This window comes from Thunnus albacares, chromosome 17 (genome assembly GCF_914725855.1).
Source record: "Thunnus albacares chromosome 17, fThuAlb1.1, whole genome shotgun sequence".
NCBI lineage: Eukaryota > Metazoa > Chordata > Actinopteri > Scombriformes > Scombridae > Thunnus > Thunnus albacares.
This window is the reverse complement of record NC_058122.1, coordinates 253,698-268,877: the sequence shown is the minus strand read 5'-3', so window position 1 is coordinate 268,877 and position 15,180 is coordinate 253,698. Positions and strand designations below refer to the sequence as shown.

General features: G+C 39.0%; 2 protein-coding genes and 1 long non-coding RNA gene across 3 annotated transcripts in view; 2 read left to right on the top strand and 1 right to left on the bottom strand.

Annotated features, from left to right (window-relative positions):
- The window catches only part of LOC122966683 (tetraspanin-9-like), a 26,475-nt gene extending 15,846 nt beyond the window's left edge, over positions 1-10,629 (top strand). The window contains exon 9 of the mRNA XM_044330949.1: positions 9,256-10,629. The gene's annotated coding sequence lies outside the window, so the exon portion shown is untranslated. The remainder of the gene's footprint in view (positions 1-9,255) is intronic.
- The window catches only part of LOC122966684, an 18,462-nt gene extending 3,282 nt beyond the window's left edge, over positions 1-15,180 (bottom strand). The window contains exon 1 of the long non-coding RNA XR_006398438.1: positions 12,811-15,180. This is a non-coding gene — a long non-coding RNA (uncharacterized LOC122966684). The remainder of the gene's footprint in view (positions 1-12,810) is intronic.
- tspan4b (tetraspanin 4b) lies at positions 435-10,388 on the top strand. The gene is made up of 8 exons (XM_044330948.1): positions 435-751; positions 4,105-4,174; positions 4,503-4,694; positions 4,956-5,030; positions 5,538-5,633; positions 6,432-6,545; positions 7,223-7,306; positions 8,019-10,388. The coding sequence occupies exons 2-8, from the start codon at positions 4,106-4,108 to the stop codon at positions 8,085-8,087; spliced, it is 699 nt and encodes a 232-aa protein (XP_044186883.1). The 5' UTR covers positions 435-751; position 4,105; the 3' UTR covers positions 8,088-10,388.

Below are 15,180 nucleotides of genomic sequence, written 5' to 3'. Positions count from 1 at the left end.
GGTCTCTGCAAATTGATGTTCATAATGTAGTGAGAGGAATAAAGAGCACTGGCAACAGTATGCTTTGGAAATGGCAGATATTATGTGAAGTAGTGGTGGTGACATTATACAAAATTGACACTTTTTAGTATTTGTGGGATAGTTGTGTTGCATGTTTATTTTTAAGACACACTGGCCTCATGAAAAAAGATTTGAAAAATACCCATCTTTTTATCCATCATTTGGTCAGTAAAGGAAATGTGAAACTGTGTGAACATGTGCATGTACAGGTATGTAGGAGAATATCACTGAGAGTGACCTCAAATTTCTGGAACAAAGAGAAAAAGTGGAATAAGTGAGACATGCTGAGGTTTAGAGGCTGAGGGCTGGGGGAGGGACATGTAACTGGAAAAAATGGGGAGGAGCTCAGAGAGAGACAGCAAAAACACACACATCTGGAAAGAGTTGAGGAGAGAGGAGAACACAATCTACCATATGGAAAACTACATAAAGTCAATATAAAGTTTAGAATCAGGAAAGAAGACAAGTTAATTGGGGAAAGGGGTGAACACAGTCTATTAGTGAGGAGCACTACAGCAGAAGAGAAGAAAGGAAATCTTGTTGAAAAGCCTGGCTGGTTCAGGAACTGATCCACAGGAGATCTAAAAAGGAAAAACGAAGAAAAGATCAAAACCAGAAGGTGAAGGAGTTGGGAACTACGAAGAGGAGCATAACAAAGACAAGATTTAAAAGAACTGAAACTCAATTTCAGGTAAAATCTGTTTAAATTTCAGTTGGAACTATATTCCGATGCTAAATCTCATCATCAAAGTTCCACTTCAATTATATACCATGTTCAAAACTCAGCATGTTTAAATGAATAAGTATTTAATCCAAATAGTAGTTGAATATGTTGGTATTTCATTAACATGTGTTAAGATGTAACTATGGTCTTCCTCTGGAGATCTCTTCAGACACACTGGCCTGTCAAAGTTTAGTTTTATTTTATTGTTTTGCACATGTAATAAGATACGAAAAATAAAGGCATTAAAGCAGGAAAAATGATTGTGCTGGTGAGATTTTTTAAAAGAAAACAAAAACCCAAAAGGGCTTACAACAACATTCCACCAAAAGTAAGTAAACTTGAAAAAACAATGTCATTGGGCTGTACATCAGTGCATAAAAATACTGAAATGTTAAAAATGTTCTCTAAAATTAATGTTTTTCTCAACTTGGTGGAAAGGCCAAGAGGCAAGGGGCTGAGGAAAAAACTTTTGGTGCATATATGATGGGGTATTTTTGAATTAGAAATAGAGGCAAAATACATAATGCAAAAATGTGATAATAAGTTCAATTCAGTGATACTATAATGTAAGAAATCCAGTAAAGGAGGTCCAATGTGGCCACCTGGTTGTTGCAATGTTATACCACTCTACTGTATTTCCATACTGGCTGACAAAAACAACGCAAAGTATACATTTGGCAACCCTCTCTCCTAGTAATTACGTTCATATACAACTTCATTGCAACATATGTTTTGTTAGAAACACAATGCTGCTGAATCATGTTTTCTCTCGACTTTCTTTCAACTTTCTCTCTCTTTTTTTTCCCAAGAAAGTTTGTGGTCTTGGTTTAATACAGAATGAAGTCCAGTGTCTTGAAGCATGAAACATGTTTATGAAAATTTAAGCCACACTAGCATCTTTCACTACTTTTGTTGCCTACACCTGAACACACACAGGACTCAGGATGTCTCTGCTGTCAGAGTCCTGCATCTTGTACATTCACTATCCACCCCAATCTCCTCCCTATGACCTCAGAGCCATATATAAATTAAGCTTCATTTATTCGAAAAAATGTTACCTGTGAACATAATCCAGGCAGAGATAATGTTTATCAATGCAATGTAACTGGGAAAACAGTTTCGTTATTCATGAATGTAATGTCTAGGAGACATGGTTGACATGGGCTGGAGGTGACAAATTCATTCACAAAAACATAAATGCCATTTGATTTGTGTCATGTGTGAAGCATCAATGAAATACCATGATGGGTGAGACTGATGGATGCCCAGAAAGTCAGCAGATAAGACCAGTGACTGTGTTAACTGGCAACTTTCAGCTTAATGAGTTGTGGTGGCTCATAGTGACGGCAGCTGGCTCCTAAAAGCCTTATAAATTTTACTTTAATCAATCAATCAATGTGTTTATTATCTACACCAACCATTTACGTACATTAAACTGTGCTCATCAAGAAGCATTCACCACGTAACGTTTCTTATAATGTGGAAAACAAAACGTAGCCTATAAATTGTCAGTACAGTCTATCTTGTGATTTTATACTGTTATCTTCAATCAGAAAGTGGCCCATATTCAACCAATTGACCTGCTTTGACACTGTGCACACACTAAAAGTAGAGTGTGTGGCTAAATATTGTGTAAAATGTGTAGTCACATAGCCAGTATTCAGCAGGCTATTCATTATTATTCACTGCTTTGACCAGCCTACTGTCTGTTCAACTTGTGAACATCAATGTGTATACTGCAATGAGACTCAGTGTTCCATCTCAAATAAGCAATTTAAAAAGATTAATTTCAGAAAAATAAGTGAGGAAATGTGAATGCTTCTCAGTGGCAACACCATTTAATTTACATAACGTAATACGGAAAGTGTTTTCAACAGCTGCCGTCACCACAACCACCACGACACATTGTCCTGAAAGTCACCAGATAACACAGTGTTATTTGTGTGGCCAAATTCTTGGATGGGAATAACGCCAAGACTGCATGCACTGACACAAAAAGAGCAAAAACAAAGCTTTTACACCCTTTTACTTTTAAACAGTCAGTACAACATTCATAATGCAGAATGTATAGTATATGTATAGTATAGTATAGTTTATATGCATATAGTATCACTGGTAGTTAAATCTGCCTTTGGATGAGATATTTGTGTTTACAATACATACTTGAAGTCTTAAGCCACACAAATAACATTATTGCTGAATTTGTATCCTGATGCCAGCCAGCCAGCCAGTCTATCTCTGACTAACACACTTATAATTCACTGACTAACTCACAAATATTAAACATATTACGATTCAAAAGATTTTTTGCAGTTTACACACTTGATCAGCTGGAGCTTTGGAAATCATAACACAAATAAATATAATGTCCAAACTCATGAATTGATAATTATGATTCCCTCAGAATGTTGGTTTGTTGGTAAAAGACCTGTGTCCTGAGCTCTCCTGTGAGTCACAGGATTGCTGTGGTCATGGGAAATGCCTTCAGCAGTATAATTAGGTCTAGTGAGGAGGGGAGGGAGCTTCCTTCCTGTCAGCAGTTTGACTTCCTGTGTGGGGTCAGCAGGCAGTGTGAGGAAATCAGAACATCAGAACACAAACATGAACACTCATGCACACTCAGAAGGTGTAAAAAGAAAAAAAATGTATGTCTGGATGTTTTAAGTAACATCATCAAAACTATGAAATAATTGAAAACATAAGAAAACAGCTAGATTTAAAGGATGAGTTTAAAAAATTTCCACATCTCTTGTAAAAAATAGTCACATGAACATTGACATTAAAAGATTTATTCACTGTAGTTATTCCTCTTGTCCATACCAGGTGTTAAGTGACTGTTTCCTAACATTTCCAATGTAAGAACTTGGGGACAAAATCCACAGTCAGCAAAAAGACATTCTCAAGTTGACTGTGGACAAATGAATTGTGTATGTTCATCCTGGCAGTAGCCTGTAGGTTTTTTTTTTGTAGGTCTGTGGAAGCAAAAGAACAGAAGGTGTTGTATGTTGTACCAACTGAGAGAATCTGTCAAACTCTAGTATTGCATTTTATGATTGTACACATATACAACCTACTTCTGACACAATCCAAATGTTTTTTCATCCTGCTTTACAAATTTTCCATCCCCCTCCTCACACTGCACCCCTCTCACCAAGGAAACCCAAAACACACTACAACAAAGTCATAAAAGATACTGTACATTCAGTCACCATAGTAACAGAGCATTGGATATTTTGCACTTTCTAGCCAATAATATATTGTTACTGGTAACATGAGGAATAAAACATACTTCTACTGCTGTTTCTCTCTTTCTTTTGCAGGATGTCAGCATCTCGGAGGTGTTTGTCCTGTGTCAAATATTTGATGTTTGTCTTTAACCTCATCTTCTGGGTCAGTATTTGCACAAATCTGTTCCAAGTTGGTGTTATATTTGTTTATGTGGATGCATTTCCAAAACAGTTAATTTGAGATTTCTCTGTAGCCTCTACCAGTTTAGCATTTCTCAATTTAAAGAGTTGTGGAGAGATAAGTTTTAATATGCTTAGTGCATGCCTCGAAAATGATTTAACATTGAGTTCTACAGACATGTCGACTTAATCTCACTGTTACATCATTCATTTGTGATTTCCCACTCTCTACCAGAAACACAACTTTCAGGACATTGCATTGTGATGAATGCTACGTTTCGACACTGATTTGACATTACATTTCCTAAAAGCTAGGAGGATGCGGTTTGTTTGGTGTTGGAGTGTGGCTGTCCTTCACGCAAGCAGAGTTTTCGTCTCTTCCTCTGTCCTTCCCATCCCTCTCAGCTGCCAATCTACTGCTAGTTGCTGGTGGCATTACCATGGTGACAGGGTTCCTGGGTTGTCTTGGAGCCCTTAAGGAGCAGCGCTGCCTATTGGTCATGGTGAGAGAGCCACATAACAACAAAGTTGCAGATATTCCTTTTTTTGTAATGTTTTCTGGGCATTTTTATGCCCTTATTTGATAGCCAACAGTAGGGAGATGGCAGGAAATGAGAGGAAAGAGAGAGATACAACAAAAATGCTCAGACACAAACTGAACTCACGGTTCATGCTCACATTGCAGATATTCTAATCTTAATGCTTACATAGCTTGCTCTTGTATACACTATGATGTCAGTCTCCAACTGCTCTCTATTCTGCAGTTCTTTGTGATCCTTTTGCTCCTGGTCCTGACAGAGGTGACTCTAGTGTTGGTTATACACATCTTCCATGACGAGGTGAGCTCACCATCTACAATGTTCAAAAGTTGAAGAAGTGTGCAGTGCACACAGGAATGAGATAGTACAGGTCTTAGGCTTTGTCAGATGACACTCCACTGCATTGCGTCAAAGTTGAAGCATGTTGGCAGGAGCTCATCTTTAAATTATAAGTGCCGAAGAGTTAATTGACTAATAAAAAATAAAAAATAGTGAACCACGGTTTTGAGAATTCATTAACTATTGAAGACATTTATCAAGTAAAATCACATTCTGTTGTTCCAGGTTCTAAAAAATGATTCATTATTATTTCTTTTTGCTTTTGACTAATTAATATCACTGTGAATTGAATGTCTTTAGGTATTTTAAGCAAAACAAACAATCTTCAAAACATTAGGCTTTGGGAAATTATTCATCAGAAAAATAACTGGTTTTAATTGATGATAAAGTCATAATTGTTGGGCTCCAGATAATGGATGGATTGATCATTTGAATGATCAACTGTATGTCTTTCTTTCCTTTGGTCAGCTGGATTCCAAAGCACAAGGTGAATTAAAGGACGGAATGAATATTTACAATTCCGAGCCTGGACTGAAAAAATCCTGGGACAATGTCCAGAAAATGGTAAGGGCAAATCATGGCTTCTTATATTCCATGAATAAAGGATAGGTTGCATGCCAATAAAGGAAATACAAATTATGTCAAGTTGTCACAATCTCAAAGGGTCTGTGTGCTTCAGATGTAGTGCTGAAAATGGCTAAAATAGGAACAGGCATCTACCTTAAGCTCTTCAGCTCTCAATTCAACGTCTACAGACATCTGAGTGTCCTGTGTGATGCTGCACAGATCATTCCGGGGCAGCTGTGGCTCAGGAGGTAGAGTGGGTCGTCCACTAATCAGAAGATCAGTGGTTCGATTCCTGGCTCTTCCAGTCCACATGTCAAAGTGTTCTTGGGCAAGATGCTGAACCCCAAATTGCTCCCAATGGCTGTGCCATCAGTGTGTGAATGATTAGATCCTCCTGTCGAGCAGGTTGGCACCTTGCATGGCAGCCCCTGCCATCAGCATATGAATGTGTGTGTGTGAATGGGTGAATATGGCTTGTAGTATAAAAGTGCTTTGAGTGGATGGAAGACTAGAAAGATGCTATATAAGAGCAGTCCATTTCCATTGCCTTTTTCTTTATACTGTAAGTTCTTTATTTGCTTGCCTTTATCACAGCTCCAGTTACAACAGTTACAACATCTAACATCCACCTGCTGATTTGTTTGGCTGCTTAGTGTTAGTGACAGTACTGAAATCACTGTGTACCCTCTGTCCCTGAGTCTGCCTCTCAATACTGTCTAGTCAACTGTGTATACATGAGTTATGTAGCTGAGTGGTATTACTCTACTTTTTGTATCTTATTCTCTCTTCTCACAGTTCAAATGCTGTGGAGTAACGAACAAAACAGACTGGTATGATGTGTTGAATGGAACGCTGCCCTCATCTTGCTGCTCTGTTGGGACAGACCAATGTGTCGATGGTTGGAGTGAGGTTGGTTTACTGCTCAGCATTAGGGGGCTTTTGGAATGTAGAGGGGTAAAATTTCAACTGGCAATTGTTTTCGTTTTTGACTGATCCCCCAAATGAAATCAAAATTTGCTCCAGATGCGTGAGTGTGCCTGAATACCTTTACAAATGATGGATTCCAGCAATGGAGTCCAAAATATTTAGCCACAAAGGTTTGTGGTATCTTGGTCAATGCCAGTCTACTGTCATACTGCCATCTTGGTGCCAAGATTGCAGTACTCATTCTATTCATATCTGTGTTCCCTGATCTCAGCAATTCATTTGAGTAAATTTTTTTAATGATGGTCAGAATAAATATATAAATAGCCACAGTTGTAATAAACTGGATTCCATTTTAAATGGCGTCTGAGATGGTCTACCTCAGTGTATCTGTTTATTTGTCCATTATGGAAATCTGTGAGAGTATAACGCAAATGTCTGTGTCAAATGTCTTGCCAGTTACAGCTTGATGATATTGTAGGGTCCCAAGGCTTTATTGATGTAGGCTTTATTGATGTCTAAGATAACTGTAATCATTCTTCCCTTCACTTCTTTCTACATTTCATCCTTACTACTACTCTTCTACTTTCCCTGGTGTACTCATTCTATTCCTCCTGAGCGCCTCCCCTACCCCACACTCTGTCTTTGTTTGTCTTCTCCAGCCCTGTTACCAGAAGGCCAGGCAGTGGCTACTAGATAACATCACCCATGTTCTGGTGTTTGGTGTGTGTATTGGTGTTGTGCAGGTAGTTATCTCCAACCTTTATTTATCATTTCTTTTATCTATATGATGCATCTCTGACCTTAGTCATGTTTTCTCCATCTGTTAGGTTCATAACACCTCAAGCCCAGCAGATATTGACAAAAATACATTGTTATTAAGCTTTACACACTTACACTTGCACTTCCCTAAAATTCAGCACACATCCGGAGTGTTAGCAGCACACTTCTGAATTCAATGATTATATAGGAGAGATAGCATCTTACTACTATTTAACATAATTTTGATATCTCTAACCATTTTACTGTAATACAAAAACATCAGTGTCAAATGTCAGTGGGGACCCAGGAGCTAAGCTGTATTTCCACATTCTTTTTTGGCCAGTCTTGATCAGAGTTGTTTAGTGTGTCCTGAGTGTAGCCTGTGTACAAAAAACCTGCTTGATGAGAAGTGCTTCACATTAATTATAGTATGTTACGTTGTTAATGTTGCGCTTGATAACATATTTTTTTCTGTCAGCTATTGCAGACAAAACGCTTTGATGTTTTAAAAGATTGCATTTCATTCAATTTGAGAAATCAGAATTCAGGAAAAAGATTCTGTGGGAAAATTGGTGCTTCAAACATAATCAAATAATAAATAAACAAATAAAAAAGTTATTCTGACTGTTATTGAGTTTTTATTTCCTAGCAGGTTACACATTTATTTGACTTGCATACCTTCTCTTCTCTTGTCAGATCTTGGCCCTGGTGTTCTCCATGCTGATGTACTGTCAAATTCTGCGTGCTGAGAAGTACTTGGACTGACTGCAGACCAGCTGTTGACTGACCCAAAATGTGATGGCACACCGCAAACTGCTCTGGGATCTCAATATACTCTCCAAACCAGACTGTGGTGCCGTAGTGCTTACTTTGGGTTCAGACCTTAAATGGATGTCTTTCAAATGTCTTGATGCATTGGATTAGAAATTCCTCTTAAGATTCCTCAAAAGTCTCTTGCCATAGTTTGACCAGTGTACCATGGGGTTTCAGTCGGGGCCTTCAGTAACGAACTGCACTAACCTCCCCCACCCACCTACCTACCTACACACACACACACACACACACACACACACACACACACACACACACACACACACACACATACACACCAACTCACAAATTCCTCATGTTGGTGCTGATACAGCCAACGCAGCCGAATACAAAATACACACAAATATCATGCACTATATGCACTACTGCTTCAACACCAACAAGACAGGTGATCTTCACTTTCAACAACACAAATGCACATGCACACCACTGTGCACTATAGCGGCTACTGCAGCATCACCATTAGATCTTCCTTTATGTCACTCAGCAACCACTTGGCACAACACAAAAACAATATACTGAAATAATAATAATAATAATAATATACTATACTATACTAACATACTAATAATATACTTAATAAGTGGCATCAGACACTGTCAACATGGGGCATCAACACTGAAACGCAGCATCTCTATCTACTGCCCAATTGCGCCCTCTTTTGGAAACCTCCAGCAATACCAATCAAATACAACCTTAAAGTAGAAATGGATAACTTTTTGCTTTAACTTATGATTATGAAGTAAACGTTGTTTGCACAGTGTAATGGCTATAGAATAATGACACTATTCATGAATGAATGAGGGCTTGATTTGTGGCACAAATGAAGTGTGTTCAACCATTGTGCAACCAAAAGAGGAAGATGATAGCGCTTTTGTTTTCCCCTGTATCTATCGGTAGCTGCATCTCGTAATTATTTGTTAAGTGGCCAACCTCTTTCTATTGTCTTATTGCTATGTGATAAATGTGGAATACTGCACAGGCCAATCTGATGACACATTACTTATATTTGCGTACACTACATTTAGTTGCATTGAGTATACTACCTGATAAAACTTGTCTTTTGATTTCTACAGGGTTTTCTTCCCATTAGCTACAGTAGCTAACGGGAAGAAAGCCCTCTAGAAAGCAGTTAGCTAAGCTACCAGCCCTACAGTCATAGAATCCTGAATTAGTATTCACTCAGGCCGGCTGTCAGGCTGATCTATAGGCCTTTTCCATGCACATGTACTGGAACACAAGGCTACCCGCTTGAAGGTGTGTCTTTAACTATTGACGCACTTATCTTGAGTCAAAAAGCAGCGGGCTGTATACATCATGGCTGTGACTAGTGGTCAAAGTCGCAGCTGTAAAACGGTGGATGAACACATATAAATTCCTATAAATTTTTCACAATAAAAGCCTTCCATTATTTTTTCAGTGGAACACGTATGAAGCAGCAACAGCAGTAAATGTTTTCATCTGCAGTAACTTAGTGCCATTCCGATACGGCTGAAAGCAAGGAAACGTTTAAATAAAGCAGATATCTGAGAGTAAAAACAAGGATGCAGAAGAGAGACTAAACTTCAAACCACAGAGATTCAGTCAGAAGCTTGGCCATGGTCAGCGACACATAAATGCAACCTGCTTGGACGCTGGTCAGGCACACTTTGGCCTGACTCCGGAGATGGTCCATCTCTGGCACAATATATGCTATTTTATATAGATTCACATACTAAATGAATGATCAAACTCAGGCTTTTTCTCCTAATGTTTTCCTCTAATGTAACTCTGATGCCACCCTGATGCCAACCCCTGCCATAGTTATTTGTACTACATGTTTATGCGAAGCAATAGGTCTCTCTTAAATAGAGTAAAATGTAGCACTCACACATTATTTGTAAATAATGCAGCTCCTTCTCTATGGAAATAGATGCCAGTGCTGAGTCTGGCAAGGTCGAACTGTGTTCTGTAGTTCTCATCCAGGCCTGTGACAGCAAACAGCAGTCTTCAAATCGATTCTTAATTTGTGTGAGGATGCTGTTGATTACAGCAGTGTGTAGCTCTCTGTAGTGCGTACAAGGGTCTGGTCTTTCTCTGGCTACACTTGGCTGTCCAATGGCCTCCATATCACCCCACTCATCTTTGAGGCTCTGGCAAAAATCTGCAAATCTGGCCAGACAGAACTGAACTTCTAAGCTCTTATTTTGAAGAATTCCAAAGAGCACATCAGCAAAGTGAAAAATGCCAATGAAAGCAAAGAGAAAAAAAACAGAAGTCAAAGCTTGTCATTTGTGATAAGTGTCTCGATGCACAATGTACTGTTTCACGGTCAAAATTTTCAGTGTGGTTAAGGATGTGCTGGAACAGCTCCAACAGCGCAACTCTTTTGTCATCGACCATACATACCAACCTGGAGTTGAAGTTCCACATCACTTGAGAGACTCGTGGCAGTCTTCTCTTGCAATATTCATCCAACAATGCAGTACATTTGGGAGAATGTATAAAAAATGTAGACAATCCTCACAGATTTGCAAGAAAAATCATGCAGTCTTTCATTTTTGATGCTCCCTAGGACATCAAAAGATTCGATGTGCGTGCATGTGTGTGTGCGCACAAAGATAGTTTGGGGGATTTATTTATCCATAATCCTCTGTCACTGTCCTTACACTCACTACTAATAAAACAAGAATACAAAAAATATTTCCTTAATGAGAGGTCAATCCCCCACCTCAAAGTACAATTTCATTGATCAAAGTTCAATCAGATTGAATTGATTGGCTGACCGGTGTACCTGCCGCCTGGAAGTATTTTCCCCACTGTCACCATGTTAAGGTTTTCTTGTAATGATATCTTCAACATTTCTCAACACAAAAACACAAAAGGACATAAAAAGATATATCTACTAATTCTATCAAATATCTAGTATAGCTGAACTATGAATTACACTGCATCTAGATGATCTATGTTAAAAAAAAAGTGAAGATGTTGGTTTATTTCAGATAAACTTAGCACAAAAAGTAAGGAAACTTGTGTTTGGTAGATTACTTCTTTGTTGTAAAAATGCTTCTTGGCAATAAATCTTATACCATGGGAAAGCCTGTTTATTTCCCTTTTAAATGGTGCCACATTTTTAAGGAACATGCATTTGTGGGATGAGCAGCAGAGCTGAGTATGTGGGTGGCGCCTATGAAAAATTTGCCAAATCTCCTCTGCCAATGCCAAACAGCTTATTTTGCTGTTGCTATTGACTCCTGTTTTGAGCTTCTGGTACCCTCAGGTGCTGCCAATCAGGTGCCAATCAGGCACCTGTGAGCATGGGCCCTGCTACAGTGGTCAGTAGGTGTTTGTTCCAAGAATCGACATGCCCTAGATAGGACCCGTGTGATAGGGCAACTTCCAGCTGGTGTTCCGCAAAACCAAGTTGCGCCACTATTTGGATTGAGCCCTAGTACTATCTCCAAAGTGAAGGCCAAGTTCCATATGACGGGGGATGTCAGAGACAGGCCGCGAAGTGGGCATCCCAAGAAGACGACACCCCAAGAAGACCGTTTCCTCACCCTGTCAGCACTTAGGTACCGTAGGCTGTCTTCTACAGATTTGCAGTCAAGGTTTGCATGACGATATGGCCGACAGCTCTCTGCCCAGACAATCCGGAACAGACTGCATGCAGCCAATCTCCGGTCCCATAGAACTGCCAGGAGGCCTGCCATGACTGCCCTTCATCGTCAGGCCTGTTTGCGCTGGTGTCGGCAACACGTGCACTGGAACCTGAACATGTGGACGAACCTTATGTTCAGCGATGGGTCCAGATTCTGCCACAGCAGTTGGATCTTAGGGTCAAAGTGTGGAGGAGATGCAGGGAACGCTATGCTAATTGCTTTACCGATTGAGTAACATCTTTTGGCGGGGGCAGTGTGATGGTGTGGGGTGGCATCTCCCTCAATGGAAAAACAAGGTTTGTCATCATTGGAGGCAATCTCAATGCAGAGAGATATCGAGATGAGATTCTGCAACCAGTGGCAATCCCATATCTCCACAGTCTGGGACCAAACTCTATCCTCCAAGATGACAACGCTTGCCCCAACAGAGCGGGGTTTATCAGAGACTACCTCCAGGATTTGGGAGTGAAGAGGATGGAATGGCCTGCCAGCTGTCCTGACCTCAACCCCATTGAACACTTGTGGGAGGGTCTTGGGTGTGCTGTTCATGCCAGAGTGACCAACACAACCACGTTGGCTGACTTGCGACAAATGCTGGTTGATGAATGGGATGCCATCCCTCAGCAGTGTGTGACCAGGCTGGTGACCAGCATGAGGAGGAGGTGCCAGGCTGTTGTGGCTGTGTATGGTTCTTCCACACGTTACTAAGGCTCCTGTTTGTTAAATGAATAAACTGTTAAATTGCCAATATGTCTTGTTTCTTCAAACTTCAATCATCCAATCCACCAAACACCAAACAAGAGTCAATGGCAGAATAAGCTGTTTGGCATTGGCAGAGGAGATTTGGCAAATTTTTCATGGGCGCAACCCACATACTCAGCTCTGCTGCTCATCCCACAAATACACGTTCCTTACAAATGTGGCACCATTTAAAAGGGAAATAAACAGGCTTTCCAGTGGTATAAGATGTATTGCCAAGAACAACAAAGAAATAATCTACCAAACTTTTCAGCCACATCATGCATATATTAAACTGCCTCCTGAATGCTTATCAGTATGTTGAAAATTGCACTTCATTAACAGTTAACTTTTCTGCCATTAAAACTGATCTCAGAGCAATTTCTATAGTCACATACTTTGAAAAGTCTCCGTTAACCACGGGGGAAATTAATCTGGTGCCAGGAACAGCAATATTTCTGGCCAACATTAAGCTATTGTATTTTTGAGTTATCAAGGGCACTTTTGTGTTTTTGTGTTGAAAAATGTTAAAGATATCATTGAAAGAAAACCTTAACATGGTGACAGGGAGGAAAATACTTCCAGGTGGCAGGTCATGCGGTCAGCCAATCACAGGCTGTGATTGTTTCAAATTCAGGATTTCAAATTCAATTCATCCCTGGGGTGCTTAAAATCTACATTTTTTATGAAAGAACATCATATCATCATATAAGATCATCAACAGTTACATAAAACAAAACAGATAATATAACAGCAGCGGTAGCAGTATCCATAGCAACCACCATAGTGATGATAGAAAGTCTGCAAAAATCTTCATAATAACTGACAAACTAAACATTATATACATTCACTGAACAAAGATTATGAAAATAAAATGCTGAAAGTGAAAATATTGCATTTTCCACTGAGAATAAAAGGAATAGCAGACAGAAACTTGACAGTCACATGATATGGATGCAGGCCAATAGGAAAAATTAGGCCAAGAAAACATAGGCGTCTCACAGTTTTAGAGCTGTTATTGTGAAACTAATACGTTTTGCACTGTGGACCAATATAGCTATTACGCATTTTGATGTGAGACCGGATTGGTTCCACGTAGACATGAATGAGAAGTGAATTTTGGTCTGACTGCGCCACAAAAGAGAAAGAATAGAGTTCACTTCCATGAAGTACCTGAAGCCCAAAATACAAAGTCACAATACCCCAAATATTAACATACATTATCAATACGCTGACAATGGCAGAATAAACAGACATTCGATGTCATGTGTGCTGCAGCTGCTCGCATACCGATGCTGCTGCTTTTGTTGTTTTGGCTAATGGATACACAAACTCTGCAGCCCTACTCTGCATATTTGAAAGTCCTCATTTATGCTTTAAAGTCCAGCAAACAATTAGGGACTCCAAATGCAAAATATCAGTTCAAATTTATCCAACAGAAAAACAACAATCCTCATACAGTATCTTTAAATAAAGGAATACAAAATGGACTTTGGAGATTTGCTGTTAAAGTACAAATATGTGTGCAGAAATATTTAAATAATTAATAAAGGTATCGCATGGATAGCCTACCTAAAATCATCAGGATTTTGGAGAGGTTGGAGTGCGATCCTCTGCCATCAAGTTGGGCTGAGCAGGAGGAAACAAAACTGAACATAATCCTCTGAAAACATGTAGCTATGGTGCTTCTGCCTCTACAATCTTGCTTTTAATTTATTTTTATTTTTTATAATGTTTTTTATTTTATTGTTTTTTGCCAGCACTGCCCCGCAGCATCTCTGAGCCTGTCTTTGATTGACAGTCAGGTTAGGTTTTATAGAAATGGGACTGAAATTGATTTAGACATAATTGAGGGTAACAGATCGGTTCATGTTGAGCTTTGCAGATGCAGGGTGAATATTGGTTTGTAAACAAGACCTCACATGTTTAAACTTGTTTTAAAAAGTTTTCGCTTACATGTGGTTTTGTTCTCGGCATATAGGATGGCTTATTGTGTGGTACTTGGAAAGCATGGTTGATGTAAGCCTATACTCTGTTTAGGAAGGATGCATGCACAGCAGCGGCATGGATCCTTTCTTGTTTTAACATCATATTTATTCTGCTTTAAACATATATATCAAACATACAAAACAGAATAATCAAAAAGACAACAAAAACAAAAAACAAAAAAAAAGCAAAATTAAAAAACTCCAGTTTAGTCACACTTAAGTCTCAACTATTGAGTTACATACAGTGGGAGATATAGTAAACATAATAATTTGGGGCACAGAGGAAGATCATAATTAACAATGTGGGAAACATGTAACATCACTTTCCTCCAAAAATCTTTGATAGTAGGACATTCTCTTGAACAGTGGTATAATGTCCCTATATCTTCGTTACATTTAATGCACTGATCTGGAATGTTAGGTTTGAAATTGTGTATGTTACAAGGAGTAATATAGGTATAATAATAATTAAACACTTTTTTTTACATTGTAAAAGTTTAAACCTTTATTATTTCTTTTTCAATATTATCACTCCAGGCATGTCTTCTACTATCTGATGAGTCCTGTGAGCGAGACAGTAACAGTGAATAAAGAATAGATATTTGGTGAACACTGTACACATGTTCTTTCATTGTTTTTTCCAAACAGGTGAAAGAGGGT

Coding starts and splice junctions, on each gene's coding strand:
- tspan4b (XM_044330948.1), top strand. CDS start 4,106: ATGTCAGCATCTCGGAGGTGTTTGTCCTGTGTCAAATATTTGATGTTT. Junction 4,175..4,502: donor TCTTTAACCTCATCTTCTGG/GTCAGTATTTGC, acceptor ATTTCCTAAAAG/CTAGGAGGATGCGGTTTGTT. Junction 6,546..7,222: donor GTGTCGATGGTTGGAGTGAG/GTTGGTTTACTG, acceptor TGTCTTCTCCAG/CCCTGTTACCAGAAGGCCAG.